Genomic DNA, 17,502 nt, shown 5'->3' with positions numbered 1-17,502 from the left:
AGCAGGACAGAAAGTTCGGCAGATTGCTGGGATAGAGAGGGCAGAGGCTCCAGGAACAGAGCTGCTCGACTCCTCTGAACGCACCTGGGGGGTTACAAAGTCAAGAATTTAAAAATTCTAACAATATCTCATTTTCTAAGCAGAACATTTTGTTTTTCAGTCTTCACCTGTAGCAGCACTTTTCCGATGTGTTTGCCTTGAGCCATGTAGCGAAAAGCTTCCTCCACTTGGTTTCTCTCAAAGACTGTGGTACGCAATGGCTGAACAACTCCACTGGAGATTCCCTTCTTCAGCAGATCAGACACCTCTTCCCATTCCCTGTTCCCTTCTTCAAATAAAGCATCAAGCAGGATGCCATGGAAAGCCACGTTCTTCAGGAAAAGAGCCATACCTGAAGCAAGAACGATTGCATTTTAAATATGGAGGTGGAAAAGTACAAATAATAGACTGAAGAAGATCAGTGATTGATTCTTCTACCTAGTGGTGTGTTGTTGGATAGGTCATATTTGCCAATCTCCAGAAAGCGACCATGTCTGGCCAAACAACGTAAGCTGGCCTGCAGCTTTTCTTCAGCAAGAGAGTTTAGTACCAAGTCGACTCCTGAAGACACATTTACAAATTGTTGATTTATACTTAAATCCACAACAACGCTGCACTGTATTCAGAGTCATTGTAATAGAGTCAGTTCACCTTTGCCCTGAGTGTGAAGCATTACGTGCTGCTCAAATGAAGAATCTCTAGAGTTGGCAAAGGATTCAGCTTTAAGTTGTAGGAATCTTTCCTGCAGGTACTGCTTCTTCTCTTTAGAGCCTGTCAATCAAAATGAGACAAATGTTTACATTTGGAATTATTTAACAAACTTGAAGTCATCTGGTGTACCAGGGTGTACAACATTTAATATAAGGGATGGACAGATATGGAAATTATGGCTGATACAGTTAACCAATATATAAGCCAATAATAATACAATGAAAATAGGCATCTTCATCCTTATATATGAATTTTTCTGGGCCTGATTGCAAACACAAATTAGAAATAAATACAATTGGAAGGGATTTTATTTTAAAACTATAAATAAAGAAAGCAAGGACCTAGAAGGCCATCTAGATAGTTCCCTTTACAAAATCAAAATCTACTTTTTTTAAAGGTGAAAAACTCCCACACTGCTGACATCTCATCTTCCCTCAAACATAAACTCTCTCTGTGTTTTCTATTGTAACTTATATTACTTACTCTGTAAAGACATTTTTATGGCCCCAAAACATCATTTTGCACTAAAGAAATGTAAAAACCACAGCAAGACTCTAATAATCATGCTATAACATTCATTGTTAAACATTTAAACTAGGAGTAGAACCGTGCCACTCACCCACAGTTGTGAAGACTCGACAGCGCATACTAAGTGCAATAGCAATAGCGGCCTGTCCCACTCCTCCAGAGCCTGAATGGATCAACACACTTTCTCCAGGCCTCAGTCGGCCTCGCACCACCAGGGAATAATATGCGGTGGCATACACCACTGGCACAGAGGCAGCCTGCTCCAACGTCCTGCACAAAAACAGAGTTTCACTTCACATCAAGACATTTTGAAGCCCAAAAAAGAAGCTTTTATAAGTGCAGAGAGTCTCACCAGCTGGATGGAACATCCCAAAGGAAGCGTTTGTCTGCATCTACACAGGTGGCAAGGCCTTTAGCTGGCAGCAAACCCATTACGCGTCGCCCACTGGGGTCTCGCCCTGAAAACTCCATTCCCAGCATGCACTGCTGCAGCGCTATGTCTCCTGCAAAGGCAAAAACAAAGAGTTTCTTTAAAGATCCCATGAAGTGCTTTGACATATGCATTTTTATTTTATATTTAACATAAACTGAAACACAAGAGGGTGGGACATAGTGTAGCTCCTCCCTTTTTAAAAAACAGCCAATAGCGTTTTATTTTATCACCGCTCTGCCAGTGAGAGTGGTTGAGCTCAAGTGCATCAAATGAAAAGCAAATGAGAAGCATCTTGAAGGGTGCGGGGCACGTCAGAAACTAGAGAGCATTTGATTGGTTATGATTTGATGAGAAACTGAGGTATGAGGTGACGTGAATAAAATTATTTTAGGCGGAAGTGACAAACAACAAGCTTCACATGTTTTACAACTTCTAATCACAAATTTTGTCACCGTTTTGGAGCACACTAGCTTATATGCATCTTAAAAACTAACAATACTGATACTAACATTGTAATTTCATGGGACCTTAAGGTAAAGCTAACATGCAAGATCTCACTTATAGTACAAAAAAAGGGGGCACAAACCAGGGATGGCATCTGGAGGCAGTTTGCCAGTGGCCAGCATGATGTCTCTGAAGTTAAGAGAGGAGTAGTAAACCCGGCAGAGCTGCACATTGGGACTGGAAGCAACAAAATGACGCAGTGGGGAAGCGATCCAGCGCAGAGATGAGAGGTCACCACGAGTCAGGACGTTCACGTAAGCCTGCTCTGTCAATTCCTCGCTGAGATCTAAACGTGAACGCACAGTACAGAAAATTATCATTCATTTTCCTTCAGTTTATTCCCTTATTTATCAGGGGTCAGCATAGTGGAATAAACCAAAAACTATTCCGGCATATGTTTTACACAGGGGATGTCCCAACCCAACCAGGACTCGAACCAGCAACATTCTTGCTGTGAGACGACAGTGCTAACCACTGAGCCACCATTTTAATAATTTAAAGCAGGGGTCACCAATCTCGGTCCTGAAGGGCCGGTGTCCCTGCAGGGTTTAGCTCCAACTTGCCTCAACACACCTGGCTGGGTGTTTCAAGCATACCTAGTAAGACCTTGATTAGCTTGTTCAGGTGTGTTTGATTAGGGTTGGAGCTAAAATCTGCAGCACACCGGCCCTCCAGGAACAAGTTTGGTGACCCCTGATTTAAAGTATAATAATATTTAATATGATTACTTATTATTTGATATATTTGAATAAATACATGCTACTTTAACATGTACATAAAACATACAATCCCCCTCTTCAACAAGTCACTGAAAGTCTTTCCATTTTACCTTGTGTTAACAACTGGTGTCTAAAAAGGCCCCAGAGTCCATCCCGGTGCACATTCATAACCAGATCCTTCTTTAATAATGCCTTCATGACCTTCTCGTTAGGAAGAAGGGAGGGAACGGCAGCACCCTTACCTAGATTAGAAACAAATGTACACCTATTGGGGAAGGAGAAACATACCATTTACTTGCATGCTATACACATTTGCAGTAAATATTTAACAATCCTTAAGTCTTGTTTCAAAAATATTGCGTTACGATAGTTCACTGTATGTGGAAATTTAAGTGGACGAACCGTATACGGTTGCCTCCAGGCTCCTGTCTGAGGCAGTTCACCATTCCCACCACTCCATTATGGCCCTTGGTGGCAATGAGCCAAACTGGGATATCAGATGGCTCAGCTAAAGTGCTCTAATAAGAAAGAGGGAGACAGAAAGGTTTAGAGGCATGCTTTAGGATTCATTTAATGAGCCTGCTGTTTAGATTTAGCATGCAGCTAGGCGACTGCAGGGTATTATTGGTGGCTTTGACAACACCACTAATGAGTCTGCATGATTAAATTTGTGATAAAACACAAGTAGGGAGACATCTTTACTACCATACATCTGAGGCCTTGTTTAGATCTGCTGTTTAGATGTGTTTTTGCGAGTGGAGAACACCAAATATATGTGTATATTTAAAATGTTTTGAGCTTGTCATCTTTCGATCAGATAGAAATTGCAATAATTGTTTTTTTTATAGTGCAGATTCTCAAGTAGTTGATAGTTTGAACAGCCACAAAAGAAAATCAGATTCACTGCTTTGTATCAAAATACAAGTAATACGATCAAAATAGTACTTGCCACACACATCTTTCTGTTGACTTTTCTCATACTCGCTTATTAGTAACTTGGGTTTGGTCATTTAACATGGTTAACTGGCCTTGAGGTTGATTGATGTGATTATTTTTGCAGGTGTGATGCACTATATTTATACATTGAATACTCAGAGGAAGTTAAAATTTGGATTTGGATTTTAAATCTTGTTTAGTAATGGTATGCATCTCATATTGTCCTATGTATATTGTTGTATGTATATGTGCCTGTTTACTGGCTTGTTGGCTGATTCTGGTGATTGTTCGCAGGTGTTATGTGTAGAGCTGTTTCACTATTTCTTGAGTACTCCCATTTGTATTGTTTTACCTGATGAAGACCATGTAGGTTGAAACGTTGTGAGTGATAAAGATAGTTAAAGTGGCAATGTGGCGAGTGATTTTTTGCTAATATAGACAAACAATCCCATCAAAGTGATGTACATTAGATGTGATGAAATAAGATGGGAAAATCTCAATAAAATCTAAACAAATGTTTATAACACACACTAAAAAGATCACCCAAAACTGAAAGTTCTGTCATTGTTTATGCATCATTGACTTTTGAAAAAGAATACATTTTGAGAAATGTTAGAAACTAGTAACAGTTGACATCTATAGTATCATGGAAATCAATGGTTACGTTTCCAACATTTTTCAAAATATCTTTTTTGGTTTAAGATAAAAAAAGAAACTCAATGGTTTTGAACCACTTGAGGGTAAGTTAATAAATAAATGTTCATTTTTGGTTGAACTATCACTTTAAACATGATTATACCAGGTTAAAACAGGTCCTGAATGCAACAGATTATTTTTAATAAAAATGTAGAAGAGGGACCAGAAGAAAAAAAATAAACAGGGGGGCTAATAATTCTGACTTCAACTGTAGGTGTTGCTCCTAAAAATTAAAGTATGCTTTGGTCTGCGTTCCATTCTGAACAGCTCATCTTTATGGGATGCTGTAGGACAGACGGCCAAAAAACAAAACAAAAAAACACATAATGTGAATGACAAATTAAACATGCAAATCATGCGAGCTTCCTTTCAAAGGCCCTTTTCAAGTGGCCATTACTGACCACTTCAGTTTGAAAAGATTCTTCAAAATAGTGGCCATGATTTTTCTCATTCTCATGAAGGGCCCTTCGGAGGGCATTTGTCCACATTTAGAGCAGTGTACACAATTGTAGATGGGCAGCGTTAAAGCAGACTAAATGATTGGAGAAGCCCTGCACGTCACTTTTTTTTAAAGCTAGTTGAGTCACCAATTGGCAAAATAGTTTTTTACATTTGTTTTGTAAGCAGTTACATTTTCATTTCATGCTGACTGAACACGTACCTTTAAAGTTTCAACCCATTTGTAGTCAGTAGTGTCCACGAAAATATGTATGGGCTGTTTTTGAGAGGATTGTTGGTTGCGGCGGCAGAGGAAGAGAGCAGAGCCATAGTAGGATTTTCTCAGCATGACCACATTTAAAGAGGCCTTCTGGAAAAGCTCCTCCCATTCAGTCTGAAAACAAAAACAACACAGTTTAGAATCGGAGGACAGTGCAATGACGCAGACAAAATAAAATAACAGACAAAACAATGCCTAATGTTGCTTAATGTTAAATTTAGCACTGCTTTTCAAACACAATCATTTTCATGAGCATTTTAAAACATTGCAGTTTTGCTCAGGTATAAAAGTTAAGTTAAAAACACTAAAGACAAAGTTAATGAACCAATTTAAAACCTGCTCAAAAGTTGTAGGACAGCCTCTTGAATAATTATATGATCTTTCTTATCATAAAAACCTCACAAGGCTGGCTAAGAATATGGTTTCGAACAAAAGCCATGTGTTGAATCCTGAATTTGCATCATTACAGTTTAAACAATGATTTAAAAGGCCATGAACGCCTCTAATTTGAAAAAAGTAAAAAAAAGGGGGTGAGTCCAGGTTTGTTTAGGTGGGAGTGTCGAGTAGCGAAAGAGCGAAGGATTTGCATGAAAAGTTTCAGTTTGGGCAGGCGCTGATTGCTGATTGGGCATCGCACCGATGCAAGGGAGAAAGACAGTGACATATATACATGGACATCAGCAATTTATTATATGCCAAATTCTTAATTTTTCAACTTTAACTGCAGTTTGGCACTTTCACTTTCAATCAGGAATATTTCATGCATGCCCCCATGACAAACAAGACATTGGATTCGAGGAACTGCTGGAAGAGTGTTGTTTTAATGGAAACGGTTGATACCGCACGCCGTATGAGAGAAAAAAAAACTCCGCATTTTTTGGCAACTTAGATGCATAGATGTATAGATGTATAGACTCTTAACATGTTTACATTCGAAGAGCAGCATTTACAGCGGATCTTTCAGTACATAATATTGTAGTGATTTTAACAAACTGGAAACCACTTTTAACTAACTTTGCCTCTGAATAAACAAAAACAAAACACACTGATCACACACAATTAACAAAATCTGTAAAGAAAGGACAATCAACACGAACTGGAGCCGCTTCTTTTTTAAAAGGAGATGAGTGGCAAATCCGGATTTCATCATTTCCAGATGTGAAAAGCTCTCGGGGGGAAAAAAAAAGTTTCTTACAAACGTATTTGTGTTAGCAGAGCACTGTAATCCACATGCGAGTTCAGCTGCGCTCTCATGGCAAGGAAATGAAAAAAAAACCTTTGTTGCGGCACATTTATAAATGCAACACTGATGACCCATGTCTCTGAACAATGCTTCTTTTTCCACTTTTTTTAATTACAATTGGCAACACAACGTGGCGTCTCGCTGAACACTGTAACGGGTAAAAACAGTCTTCGAAGCTATCATGCATATTAATGAAGTCGCGCCTCATTCATAATAGAGCGTGCTGATTGGTTCGAACCAAGTCTGTCTCTTGAATTAATGATGAAAGCTTAAAGACGTCACGTTGTACTCGCCGGTACAGACAGCCCGTCTACACGCTGGATTTTACACAAGGATCTCATGGGCTTGAGGTAGCTTCAAAATTTCCTTTCAATCCGGAGGAACAAATTTGCTTGAAATAATGCAAAAACAACCAATTTTTTTTTCTTTTTAGTGAAATATACGTGTCCTAATAGTGTTTTTAACAGCGTGGGACACAAATCTCAAAAAATGTGTTTGGGTGTTTCGTGACCCGTAAAGTCCAAAGATTTAATAGAATAAAAATTCAAACATTCATTTGTTGTATCTCTGGTTGTCTTAGTCATTTAAGGTCAGAGTGAAATTAATTTCTTTTCTGTTTTTGTCTTATATGTCATATATGTGTGCATTATGTGATGTATGTTTGAAAAGAGTGTAAAATCACAGATCAAGGTCTGACAGTAAAGTCATATCATATTTATATTGGGAGATTTCTTTTTAAAAGTACTCACCTGAGTCAACAAACCCTCCCTGCTGTTTTGAGATGTGAGGAAGGCTACCATCTCCCCCAGAGTGTCTCCTCGGAGTAAAGTGTGGAGTAAAATAAATCCACCTTCCCTTACAGCAGAGGTCAGATTCTCAATCAGAAATGCTGGATTGGTTGTCGGTCTAACTGCACAGTTGCACACAACCAGATCGACTCCGTCCAGTCCGCCTGTTACTGGCCCCTGAAGAGGGTCCCACTGAGCAGTTGAGATGCCCTGCTCCTCCAGGGAGCTCTGGTGAGCAGAAAGCTGATCAGCGGAGACGTCCGAAGCAGTGTAGTCGAGACGCAACATCGGCTGGATATTGAGGAGGCCGAAAGCCTGAGAAAACACACGGCCATCTCCTGCAAGAGCCTGAAGGAGAAGAAGAATATGGAGAGCTTTATTCATGTCTTACATCTCTAAACAGATTTGATCCAAAATAAACCAAAAGTACCTCCAGGACTTTGAGTTTTCCAGGAGTGCTGTTTTCAAGCGCAGTGTCCAAGCAGTGGCGTAAGGCCTGGGAGTGCAGCAGGCCGTTGAGCAGCGGGTCTTGCAGGAGACAGTCTCTCTCCTTCTGCACCGTCTGTTCCAGCTCTGAGCGCAGGTTTCCATTGAGTTCCAGTCCACAGAGAACTGAGAGCAGACGCAAAAGACCTTTTTCAGCCTCTGCTCCAATCAGCTGGCCCTCAGACGCACCTTCTAACCCAGGGATGGAGATTTTCACTCCCTGATTCGCAAGCTTTCTCTGCAGACGCTGCACTAGACCTGTGCATACAAAATGCAGAAAGTACAATGAGAATTGACAATGAGGATTATTCAATAATTTCAGTAGGCATGTTTCATTATGTATGTATTATTAATATAAAATATGGCTCTAGTGACTGAGATACTTTTTAATATCAGTAGTTTAATATTTTAAAGGGCACCTATTTTACCCCATTTTCAAGATTTAAGATAAGTGTTTTGTGTCTCCAGAATGTGTCTGTAAAGTTTCAGCTCCCATCAGATTATTTATTATACTGTATATAATATTGGAGTTTTCTGCTCCGAACACACTGTAGCTGTTTTTGATGCCTGTGCCTTTAAATGCTAGTTCTCCCCACCCACAGTTCCCATGTGTCTGTCAGAGTGTGCCTCAATTTCTGGCTGCGTCAGATAAACAGCACAATGACACACATGGAGGAAGCAGATCTCACGTAACGTTTGTAAGAAATAACACAGTAAAAACTGTCCCAATGATTATTTGATGCATTTGTTGTGGAGTTAATTCAAGTCTTTCAGCAATTTTACTGTCTTTTCTTTATTACAAACTCTTTTAAAAAATGTTTTAAACTTGTAAAATTCATTCTTGATCACGTGATGATGATTAATGATCACAGCAAGCTGAACGGATCTTTTAATCCCTATTGCTTTGCATACGTCCCGTCTTGTTGACATGATTTAATGCATTACTACTGAGACGTGTAAATATGCAGCTGTCAATCAATTCAGTGGGCGGGGAAACAGCACTCCTACCTCACGTTGTGGTGGGCCTCAAAATGGGAGGGATTTGGATTTTATTTTAACGTCAGGAAATTAAAAAAAAAAAGAGACTTATTGTCTTTCTATTACTGCAATATGACTGTGGACACACTATACCTACACACAGTCGTGTCCAAACAGCTTACAGAAGATGATTTTCATCATAGGTGCCCTTTAATGCCATTCAAGGCAACTTGAATTTGTAACTTATTCAGAAAGGATTCATTGAACTGATTTAATTTTAATTAGACTTTAAAAGACATTTATAATTTTACAAAAAAATAAATTCCTTTCAACTTTCGGTTGAAATAATTCTGAAAAGCAAAAAAAAAACACTTTTAAAAAATTTGTTCTTAAAATTAAAATCTGTGTAAAACTGAAATTGTTGAGACTTTTTTCAGTATGTTGATGTACATCCAACTAAAACAGAATATTGAGTAGGGGACGGGGCTTTCTTTTTCAGCGCATCATCACGGCATAGCAAAACTAATGCCGTGGTCACACTAGAGTGTAAGCTTGTGAAATTCTTGTGGTGATATATGGTGCTGCGAAAGGGTGCAGGATTTAACAAGATGATAAGACACTGATAATAGCTCCATTTTTTTTAATTTCTGTACAGAGAGGTCAGGTTTTGATCTTCTACTGGTCTAGCGCACTCACGTGATGCGATTTTGTTGGTCAGAGTTCCCCAAGCAGCAACATGCAAAACTTGTCACACAAGTTTGTATTTCCGGTCTGTTGTATTTGCAATTGCATACATATGAATGGAAGTCTATGGGGCGAAAAGTCCAGTGTGATGGTGGTGTAACAGTAAGAGGGGCGTAGTTAAGAATACTGTGGCTGAAGCAGTCAAACTGATCCCATCAGAAAAAGGACTGTCACTACAAATACAGATGCAAATGGTTTTTGATTGAAGATTACTGAAACAAACTTTTTTTTTCTTTCTGTACTGAACTTGCACTGATAAAATGTTCACCGAAAGAATACCAATGTACTCTAGCAAAATAAACTGTAAATTTTGATGTCACACAGACTTTAATAACAAATGTTTTGTAAGCACCAAAACAGGCATATTGGACTGATTCGAATGATTTCTATATTAAAATGATTATGGATTGTATGGCACTGAAAATTTGCTCTGCATCACAAGAACAAATTACATATTAACACATGCTCTAGTAAAAAGTTATTTTAAAATTCTAGTTGTATTCCCACTTCCATTTTAAAATCAAATAAATGCAGCCTTGTTGAGAATCAAATACATGCCTTTGCAATGCCTCAGCTGATCAGCAAGCTTCTCATTGGTTCTCAGGCAGTCGGCGTCTTCATAGGGAACAAAGACAAACTCCTCCAAAGTAGGCGGCGTCTGCTGCTGCTGCCGACGAGGTGCTGCGGTAGCGTGAAGCCCACAGATCTGAACTCCTCCAGCGGTTATGTTGTCCAGACAGCGGTTAACAAATACATTGACAGCTGAGAAGAAGACATCTTGATCAGAATCATTTCAGATTGGGTCAGATTAAGTCCATCATTGGTGTGACTGATACCTTTTTGGTCTCCTTCGTACTCGTTCACCCTCTCCTCATGAAGTTTGGGGTCCACACACACAGAGCGAATCCGTGTGGGCAGTCTCAAGCTGCGGCCAGGCAGCCCAACTACAATCATCTGCAGCATGGTGTCTAGAAAGGTCACCCAGTTACCCGTCCAGTGAAGTTTCCCACATTCACCTGTCAGAACCAGAATATAAAGAGTTCAGGATGGACCACATATATATTTTAGCCAATTTAATCTCCACAATGCAAGATTAAAGGGATGGTTCACCCAAAAATTTTAATTCTGTCATTATTTAGTCATTTGCACCTGTTCCAAGCCTATTTGACTATTGTTGAAGATATTTTGAAGACAGCTGGAAACCTGTAACCATTGCCTTCAATCGTAGGAAAACTAATACTATGGAAGTCAATGCTTACAGGTTTTCAGCTGTCTTCAAAATATCTTGTTTTTGAGTTCAACAGAAGAAAGAAATTCAAACAGGTTTGATACCACTTGAGGATCAGTAAATAGTTAGCAGATTTTAATTTTTAGGTGAACCATCCCTTTCAAGATACAACGGAGTAAATTTACCAGCATTGTTAGATTCGAGGATTCCCTGGAAGGTTTTGCCATAGTCGTATCCCCGCAGACGTAGCTCTTTGTAGATGTCTCCAGATTTTAAACGCAGTTTGGGATCTTCATTGTCTGCAGCCATTGGTTTATTCAGTTCAGCATGGAAAGCATCAAGTCCAGAGTCCTCCAAGACACTCACCTTACCTGAAAGCACCAAAGGTACAACAAGAGTGTTATAATGATTAAAAACAGTGTGCTTTCAATTCACAAAGATATGATTTAATTGAAAACTCCAAATGCAGTCTTATGTTGACATCTAGAAACTCACCACTGACTGCCAGATTTCCATTTTCTGAAACCTCAAAGCGGTTAGTGGCGGGCATGAGTCGCACTTCCAGCTGGACGGACCCTGAAATGCAAAATACATAAATATCAGTTAGCAAATCAGTTAGCACTTCATATGAACTAGTTAACTACAAGTATGTGTGTTTCATTTAGATTAAAATGTACTACTAGTATAAAAGGACAATATAGATGATTTTTATTTTTTGAAACAGACTTGTTTCTGACTTCTCATAATGATGCAACGCAAGTAAATTTCAGTTTTGAATGTTACTGTGGGATTCCTTCGGTTTCCCCCACAAGTTTAAAGACATATGGTATAGGTGAATTGGGTGAGCTAAATTTTCCGTATTGTATGTGTGTGAATGAGTGTGTATGGATGTTTCCCAGTGATGGGTTGCAGCTGGAAGGGCATCCGCTATGTAAAACATATGCTGGATAAATTGGCGGTTCATTCTGCTCTGGCGACCCTGGATTAGTAAAGGGACTAAGCCGAAAAAAAAAATGAATAAATGAATGAATGTTACTGTGCTGTTACCATGCTGCTACATAAAAAAAATGTACGTTTGAAAATTTATTTATTTTATTTGCAAGCTCTAAATGTTAATGTCAAAATTCAGTCCCAAAAGAATTTTATTTACAAAAGTATTTTGACACTAACCTCACATCATGTATAGTTAAATAAAAAGTATTTTTTATTTTTATTTTTTAGGGGTTTTCACCTTTATTATGATAGGAAAGGAAAGCATTGGGAGCACGGAAAGATAGAGGATCGGCAAAGGACCACGAGCCGTCAATCGAACTCGGGTTGCCGTGAGCATGTTGGTGCTATATGTTAGCGCACAGTACCACTAGGCCCTTTACACCCCAGGTCCAAACTGCCATCAAGACATTGTAACCATTTTTAAACAGTTACATCTCTTTAAAAAAAATCATCATAAATATTTATTCAGATGGTCTTAAAGCACTTGCAAAGTTTTTTTTCGCTTATTTGAAATAATTTAAATTTTATACTTTTCTTTGGCTCTAGAAAGACTTGAAGACTTTGAGGGTTTCTAGATTTTTTCTTGAGTGAAAAATATTTAATAACAGTAAAATGTAAAAGAAAAATTAAACAAAACACTATCTTGACATACAGCTAAAGTGAAAATTATTAGCCCTTTGATTTTTTCTCTTTGATTTTTTTTTTAATATTTCACAAATGATGTTTAACAGAGCAAGGAAATTTTCACAGTATTACCTATAATACTTTTTCTTCTGGAGAAAGTCTTATTTTTTATTTAGGCTAGAATAAAAGCAGTTTAAAAAAATTTTTTTTAAACATTTTAAGGTCAATATTATTAGCCCCCTTTAAGCTATATTTATTTTTGATTGTCTTTTGATTGATTAAAACTATTAGGTTTAGAAATGTGTTGAAAAATCGTGTTTCAGTGAAACAGAAATTGGGGAAAAAATATACAGGGAGACTAATAATTCTGACTTCAACTGTATATAGAGTACAAACAATCTTTAAGGAGGCTTCAATGCCCATGAACTCTGAATTTACAGTACAAAACAAGTCTTTTACCGGTCTTGGGCAGGATGGTGGCTCTATGAATGGTGACGTCTTCAAAAGTAACAGGCGTGTGGTCCATGACCGTGCCCAGGGATCTCATCAAAGTCCTCCAGGCTAGAACCAGGTATCCTGTGGCTGGGTAAAGCACCCGGCCATCAATGCAATGACCAATCATGTAGTAATCAGGAGACTCTGGGTTCATGTCTGCAAAAAACACAGATACAGTTATTCAAAAAGCATAATAAGAAAGACAGCAAACACTGATTTGAGCTTCACTACAACCCACCAATATTGTACACAGTGGCAGAAGTGGATCCCCCTGAGCCAGCAGGGAAATCTTCCACCTTTGGGACATCCCAGCTCTGGGAATGATCCCACTGAATGTAAGGGGAGATGAGGGGGGTTCCTCTGGGAACAGGGTATTTCACAGCTGGATACAACTTATTACTGTCCACGTTAATTCTGCAAATGCGAGAAAGTTAATATAGTGTCAAACGCTGATAACTTCAGCTCAAAACAGTGAGGGTGTAAACACTTTATTACAAACCCATTCATGTAGACCTTGCCCACATGAGAGAGGAAGAACTCCAGATTGTTGGCATGTCCTCTTTTCATCAGTGGGAGGATGGAGCAGGTGGGTTTCAGGCTCCGCTTCAGGATGGCCTAAAAGTCAATTAAAGGCATGTTTGTAATTTGAATGTAGCTTTTGTGATGCAACAAATCTGTACAAAAAAGCTGAAAAATGTACAGTGCTCAGCATATATAAGCAGACCCCTCACAAATCTAGCTTTTAAATTTATATTTTTAATAGGAAGCTTTACAATATTATATTTGTGCATATACATTGGGTTAGTCATAATAAATTTCAAATAATAAAAAAAATGAAAAAAATAATAATAATAATAAATAAAAAAAATCAAGAAAATAAAAAAAATTGAAAAATTTAGTTGAAATTTCGTAGTTAGAATTTTTTTCTTGCAATACTTTGCTTGAACTTAATTGTATTAGCTTTCATTTTCTAAACGTTTGGTGACTAAAATATAGTTTTAATAAACATTTCTGTTTAATAAATCTGTTTTGTTCAAATGCACCAAAATACATTGCCTATATTCACTGAGAAATGGCTAAAAAAAAATTCATTTTCAAAATGGGGTGTACTCAAGTATGCTGAGCACTGTATTACTAGAATTTACTTCAGAATTTTTTTAAACTTTAGCAGACTAGCTGTATAGGTATCAGTAGCTGTATAGGTATCGACTTTTCCTTCACATCCATTATAGGTACTTTGGGTTTTGCACATTATTTTTTCCGTTAAAAAATATGTTTATATATTTGTTCATATATTAATATTAATAACTAGTGATAATGTTTCTTCAAAATATATTCAATTTAATTCAATACCTCTTTATTTATATAGCGCTTTTTACAATGTAGTTTGTGTCAAAGCAGCTTAACTTAGTTTTAGTTAACTAATGTACAGTTGAAGTCAGAATTATTAGCCCCCGTTTAATTTTTTTCCCCCCTTTTTTAAATATTTCCTAAATAATGTTTAATAGAGCAAGGAAATTTTCACAGCATTTCTGATAATATTTTTTCTTCTGGAGAAAGTTTTATTTGTTTTATTTCGGCTAGAATAAAAGCAGTTTTACATTTTTTAAAAGCTATTTTAAGGTCATAATTATTAGGCCCTTTAAGCTAATTTTGTTTATGATAGTCTACAGAACAAACCATCGTTATTCAGTAACTTGCCTTTAAGCATAAATAACTTTAAGCTGTATAGAAGTGTCTTGAAAAATATCTAGTAAAATATTATTTACTGTCATCATGACAAAGATAAAATAAATCAGTTAATAGAAATGAGTTATTAAAACTATTATGTTTAGAAATGTGATGAAAAAAAAATCTTCTCTCCATTAAACAGAAATTAGGGAAAAAAATAAACAGGGGGCTAATAATTCTGACTTCATCAGTATATACATGCATGTGTGTATATGTATAATATTTACAGTTAAGCCAAAAATTATTCATACCCTCGTCAAGTTCTGCCTTAAACTTTTTGTGCAAATGTAAATAAAGCTGAGAAATATCTTTTTTCACAATGATGTCTCTTGGAAATGTTCTTATTTCTTTGGAGAAGCCTGTGTCATTTACAGTCATAAAAAAAAACAAACAACAACAAAACTTGCTGGTTGAATCAATATAACGAAGTCAGAATTCGCATGTGCATGTTCTTCTCATGTTGGCGTGGGTTTCCTCCGGGTGCTCTGGTTTCCCCCACACTCCAAAGGAATGCGCTATAGATGAATTGAATGAACTAAATTAGCTATAGCGTATGAGTGCATGTGTGAATGTGAGGGTGTATGGGTGTTTCCCAGTACTGGGTTGCGAATGGAAGGGCATCTGCTACGTAAGACATATGCTGGCATAGTTGGCGGTTCATTCCGCTGAGCCGACCCCTGATAATTAAAGGACTAAGCCGAAGAAAAATGAATGAATGTATATATAGACATATTAAAAGGTCTGCAAACATGTAAAGCATGTTGCAAAAAGCTGTCTTACACACTACATTAAGGGAAAGACCTAAAAAAAGCATAATAGGGGCCATTTACAATCAAATTATTTAGGAAGAAATGCATCATAATATCCTAATGCGTTTTAACTTCAATTCAGTTTAAGTTTATTCGTATAGCGCTTTTCAATGATTGTTTCAAAGCAGCTTTACAAAAGTCGCAGATTATTGCATTACAATCAAATTCAGAAAAGTTAAGGTTATTGAATACCATAACTTCATTAGTTACTAATAACTGTAACTAATTAACTAGTAACAGTTAAAGTTATTATTTATAAATATAGTTAATCTGCAGTTATATAGCATGAAGGTGATGTCTATGTGTACATGTTCAATAAAGTGTCTGCTTACTGCCCGGTGACTAATTCTTCACTCATCTCTACCTGAGAACACAATATTTCTTTGCCAATATGTATTGGAGAAAAATAAAAAAAGCAAAACCCTGAATCAAATGGTTACCTGCAGCAAAGCATGCGGAGCGATTTCTACAACCACAGCATTATCCGGCACATGGTTCAGTCCCTCCTGGAAGAGCACAGGGCTGACCAGGTTATTGACGTGGTACTCAGCTGAAGAATAGAGGGCCAGTGGGCTCTCCCAGTCTGACTGCCGGATGGATGTGCTGATCCAGCGAGCTGTGCGAGGCTTTGGGCTCTTTATTACCTACAATAACACACAGGAGGTCAGTGTTGATCTGTGCTGAGGGTCTGAGATGTTAATGCCCACCAGAGGGCGCAGCAGAATCATCGTTCACCTTCTGTAGTGCAGACAGGAGAGCTGGAGCGATGGAGGCCATGTAATATGAGTGGAAAGCCACACCGGCACTGCGCACTTCTTTGGCAAACACGCCACTCTCTTTCAGCTGGGCAACAAACTTGCTGACAGAGTCCTGGAAAAACAAACACTAACTGTAAGGTAACAGTATACCTACTTATATTTTATATGGGAGTCGGAAACAATTTGGTGTCTACATCTAAAGTGACTGAAGTGACAATGAGAACAAATTATTTATTCGATTTTTTTCATTACACATTCAAAACAAAATTATAACAACAACAACAACATATAAACTATTTCAAATGCTAGGGGGAGATACAGATAATGTCACAGAAATATATTAAAACATATTAGAATGCAAGTCTGCTTTAATGTTTCAAATAACAGAATGACAAATCATGGGTGAAAGTGTTTCGTAATCAGTGTGACAAATATATGCAAAAATTAAACGACATGCTTATTAGAACTGTACTTGTTACATAATAAAATTAGGTATGATCCCTTAATCTGTTGTATTATGTTTTAATCTGGAACAAAACACATTTTTTGCTGAAAGATGAGTAAATAAAGTGGTTTAAAAGATAGTGGCAAGATAAAAGCTTTAAACTGAGATTGAATTTGTATGTTGTGGCTACACTGTGATGTGATCCTAAATAGAGCCATTAATTTGACAAATATTCCTGCTCCAAAATATGCCTGACAAGATATATAAACTAGTGTTACACTAAGTGTGTGTATTCTGTAAATCATATTAACAAAATGTCATTTTCAGATCAGGGAAAAAAAATTTAAGCTGACTGAAATGCATTTCAGTTTAATGAAATGATCATTTTAATATGCTCTATTAAAAAAGACAATTTTATAGAATTAAAATTGCATTTAAAACTTTTTTTTCCACAAAAACACTGCAAAATAATAATAATAATAATAAATAAATAAATAAATAAATAAATAAATAAATAAAGTCTCATTTCTTGTCCAAATATCTAAATATTCTTACCTCAAGAAGCATTTTCTAGACTAGCAAAAATATTGTCTTCTTTTCAGAAATAATTACTCAAAAATAAGTGAGTTTTTCCTTAAACTAAACCCCAATGTCAGATTTTTTTGTTTTTTTTAGTTAAAATTTGACAGGACAGGGTATTACAGCAAAATTCCCTGAAATGCAAACACACACTCGAAACCATCAATACAGATAGAAAGACTGAGATTTCTGTGGACTCATTTTATTGAAAAATTATTTAGTGTCTGGGGTTATTTCTTAAATACCTGGATGAACAAACCAACCACTCAACCTCTGTGGATTCTTCAGAGACTCAATTTATTTCTTTATTTCTTTAT

General features: G+C 37.2%; 1 protein-coding gene across 1 annotated transcript in view; it reads right to left on the bottom strand.

Moving 5' to 3' along the window:
• Positions 1–17,502, bottom strand: part of fasn (fatty acid synthase) — a 58,610-nt gene that overhangs the window by 14,475 nt on the left and 26,633 nt on the right. Inside the window, exons 13-33 of the mRNA XM_056470098.1 lie at positions 16,139–16,273; positions 15,844–16,047; positions 13,363–13,478; positions 13,102–13,277; positions 12,828–13,019; positions 11,247–11,327; positions 10,937–11,122; positions 10,360–10,539; positions 10,082–10,285; positions 7,746–8,059; positions 7,277–7,663; positions 5,228–5,398; positions 3,337–3,452; positions 3,045–3,199; positions 2,298–2,501; positions 1,631–1,781; positions 1,370–1,548; positions 691–810; positions 478–600; positions 168–391; positions 1–84 (exon numbers count right to left, since the gene is read on the bottom strand). The exon at positions 1–84 is cut by the window's left edge and continues 118 nt beyond it. Coding sequence (XP_056326073.1) covers positions 1–84; positions 168–391; positions 478–600; positions 691–810; positions 1,370–1,548; positions 1,631–1,781; positions 2,298–2,501; positions 3,045–3,199; positions 3,337–3,452; positions 5,228–5,398; positions 7,277–7,663; positions 7,746–8,059; positions 10,082–10,285; positions 10,360–10,539; positions 10,937–11,122; positions 11,247–11,327; positions 12,828–13,019; positions 13,102–13,277; positions 13,363–13,478; positions 15,844–16,047; positions 16,139–16,273 — 3,702 coding nt within the window. The remainder of the gene's footprint in view (positions 85–167; positions 392–477; positions 601–690; positions 811–1,369; positions 1,549–1,630; positions 1,782–2,297; positions 2,502–3,044; positions 3,200–3,336; positions 3,453–5,227; positions 5,399–7,276; positions 7,664–7,745; positions 8,060–10,081; positions 10,286–10,359; positions 10,540–10,936; positions 11,123–11,246; positions 11,328–12,827; positions 13,020–13,101; positions 13,278–13,362; positions 13,479–15,843; positions 16,048–16,138; positions 16,274–17,502) is intronic.

Source organism: Danio aesculapii, chromosome 12 (assembly GCF_903798145.1).
Source record: "Danio aesculapii chromosome 12, fDanAes4.1, whole genome shotgun sequence".
Lineage (NCBI taxonomy): Eukaryota > Metazoa > Chordata > Actinopteri > Cypriniformes > Danionidae > Danio > Danio aesculapii.
The sequence above is the reverse complement of the archived record's forward strand: the minus strand, read 5'-3'. Positions and strand labels throughout refer to the sequence as shown.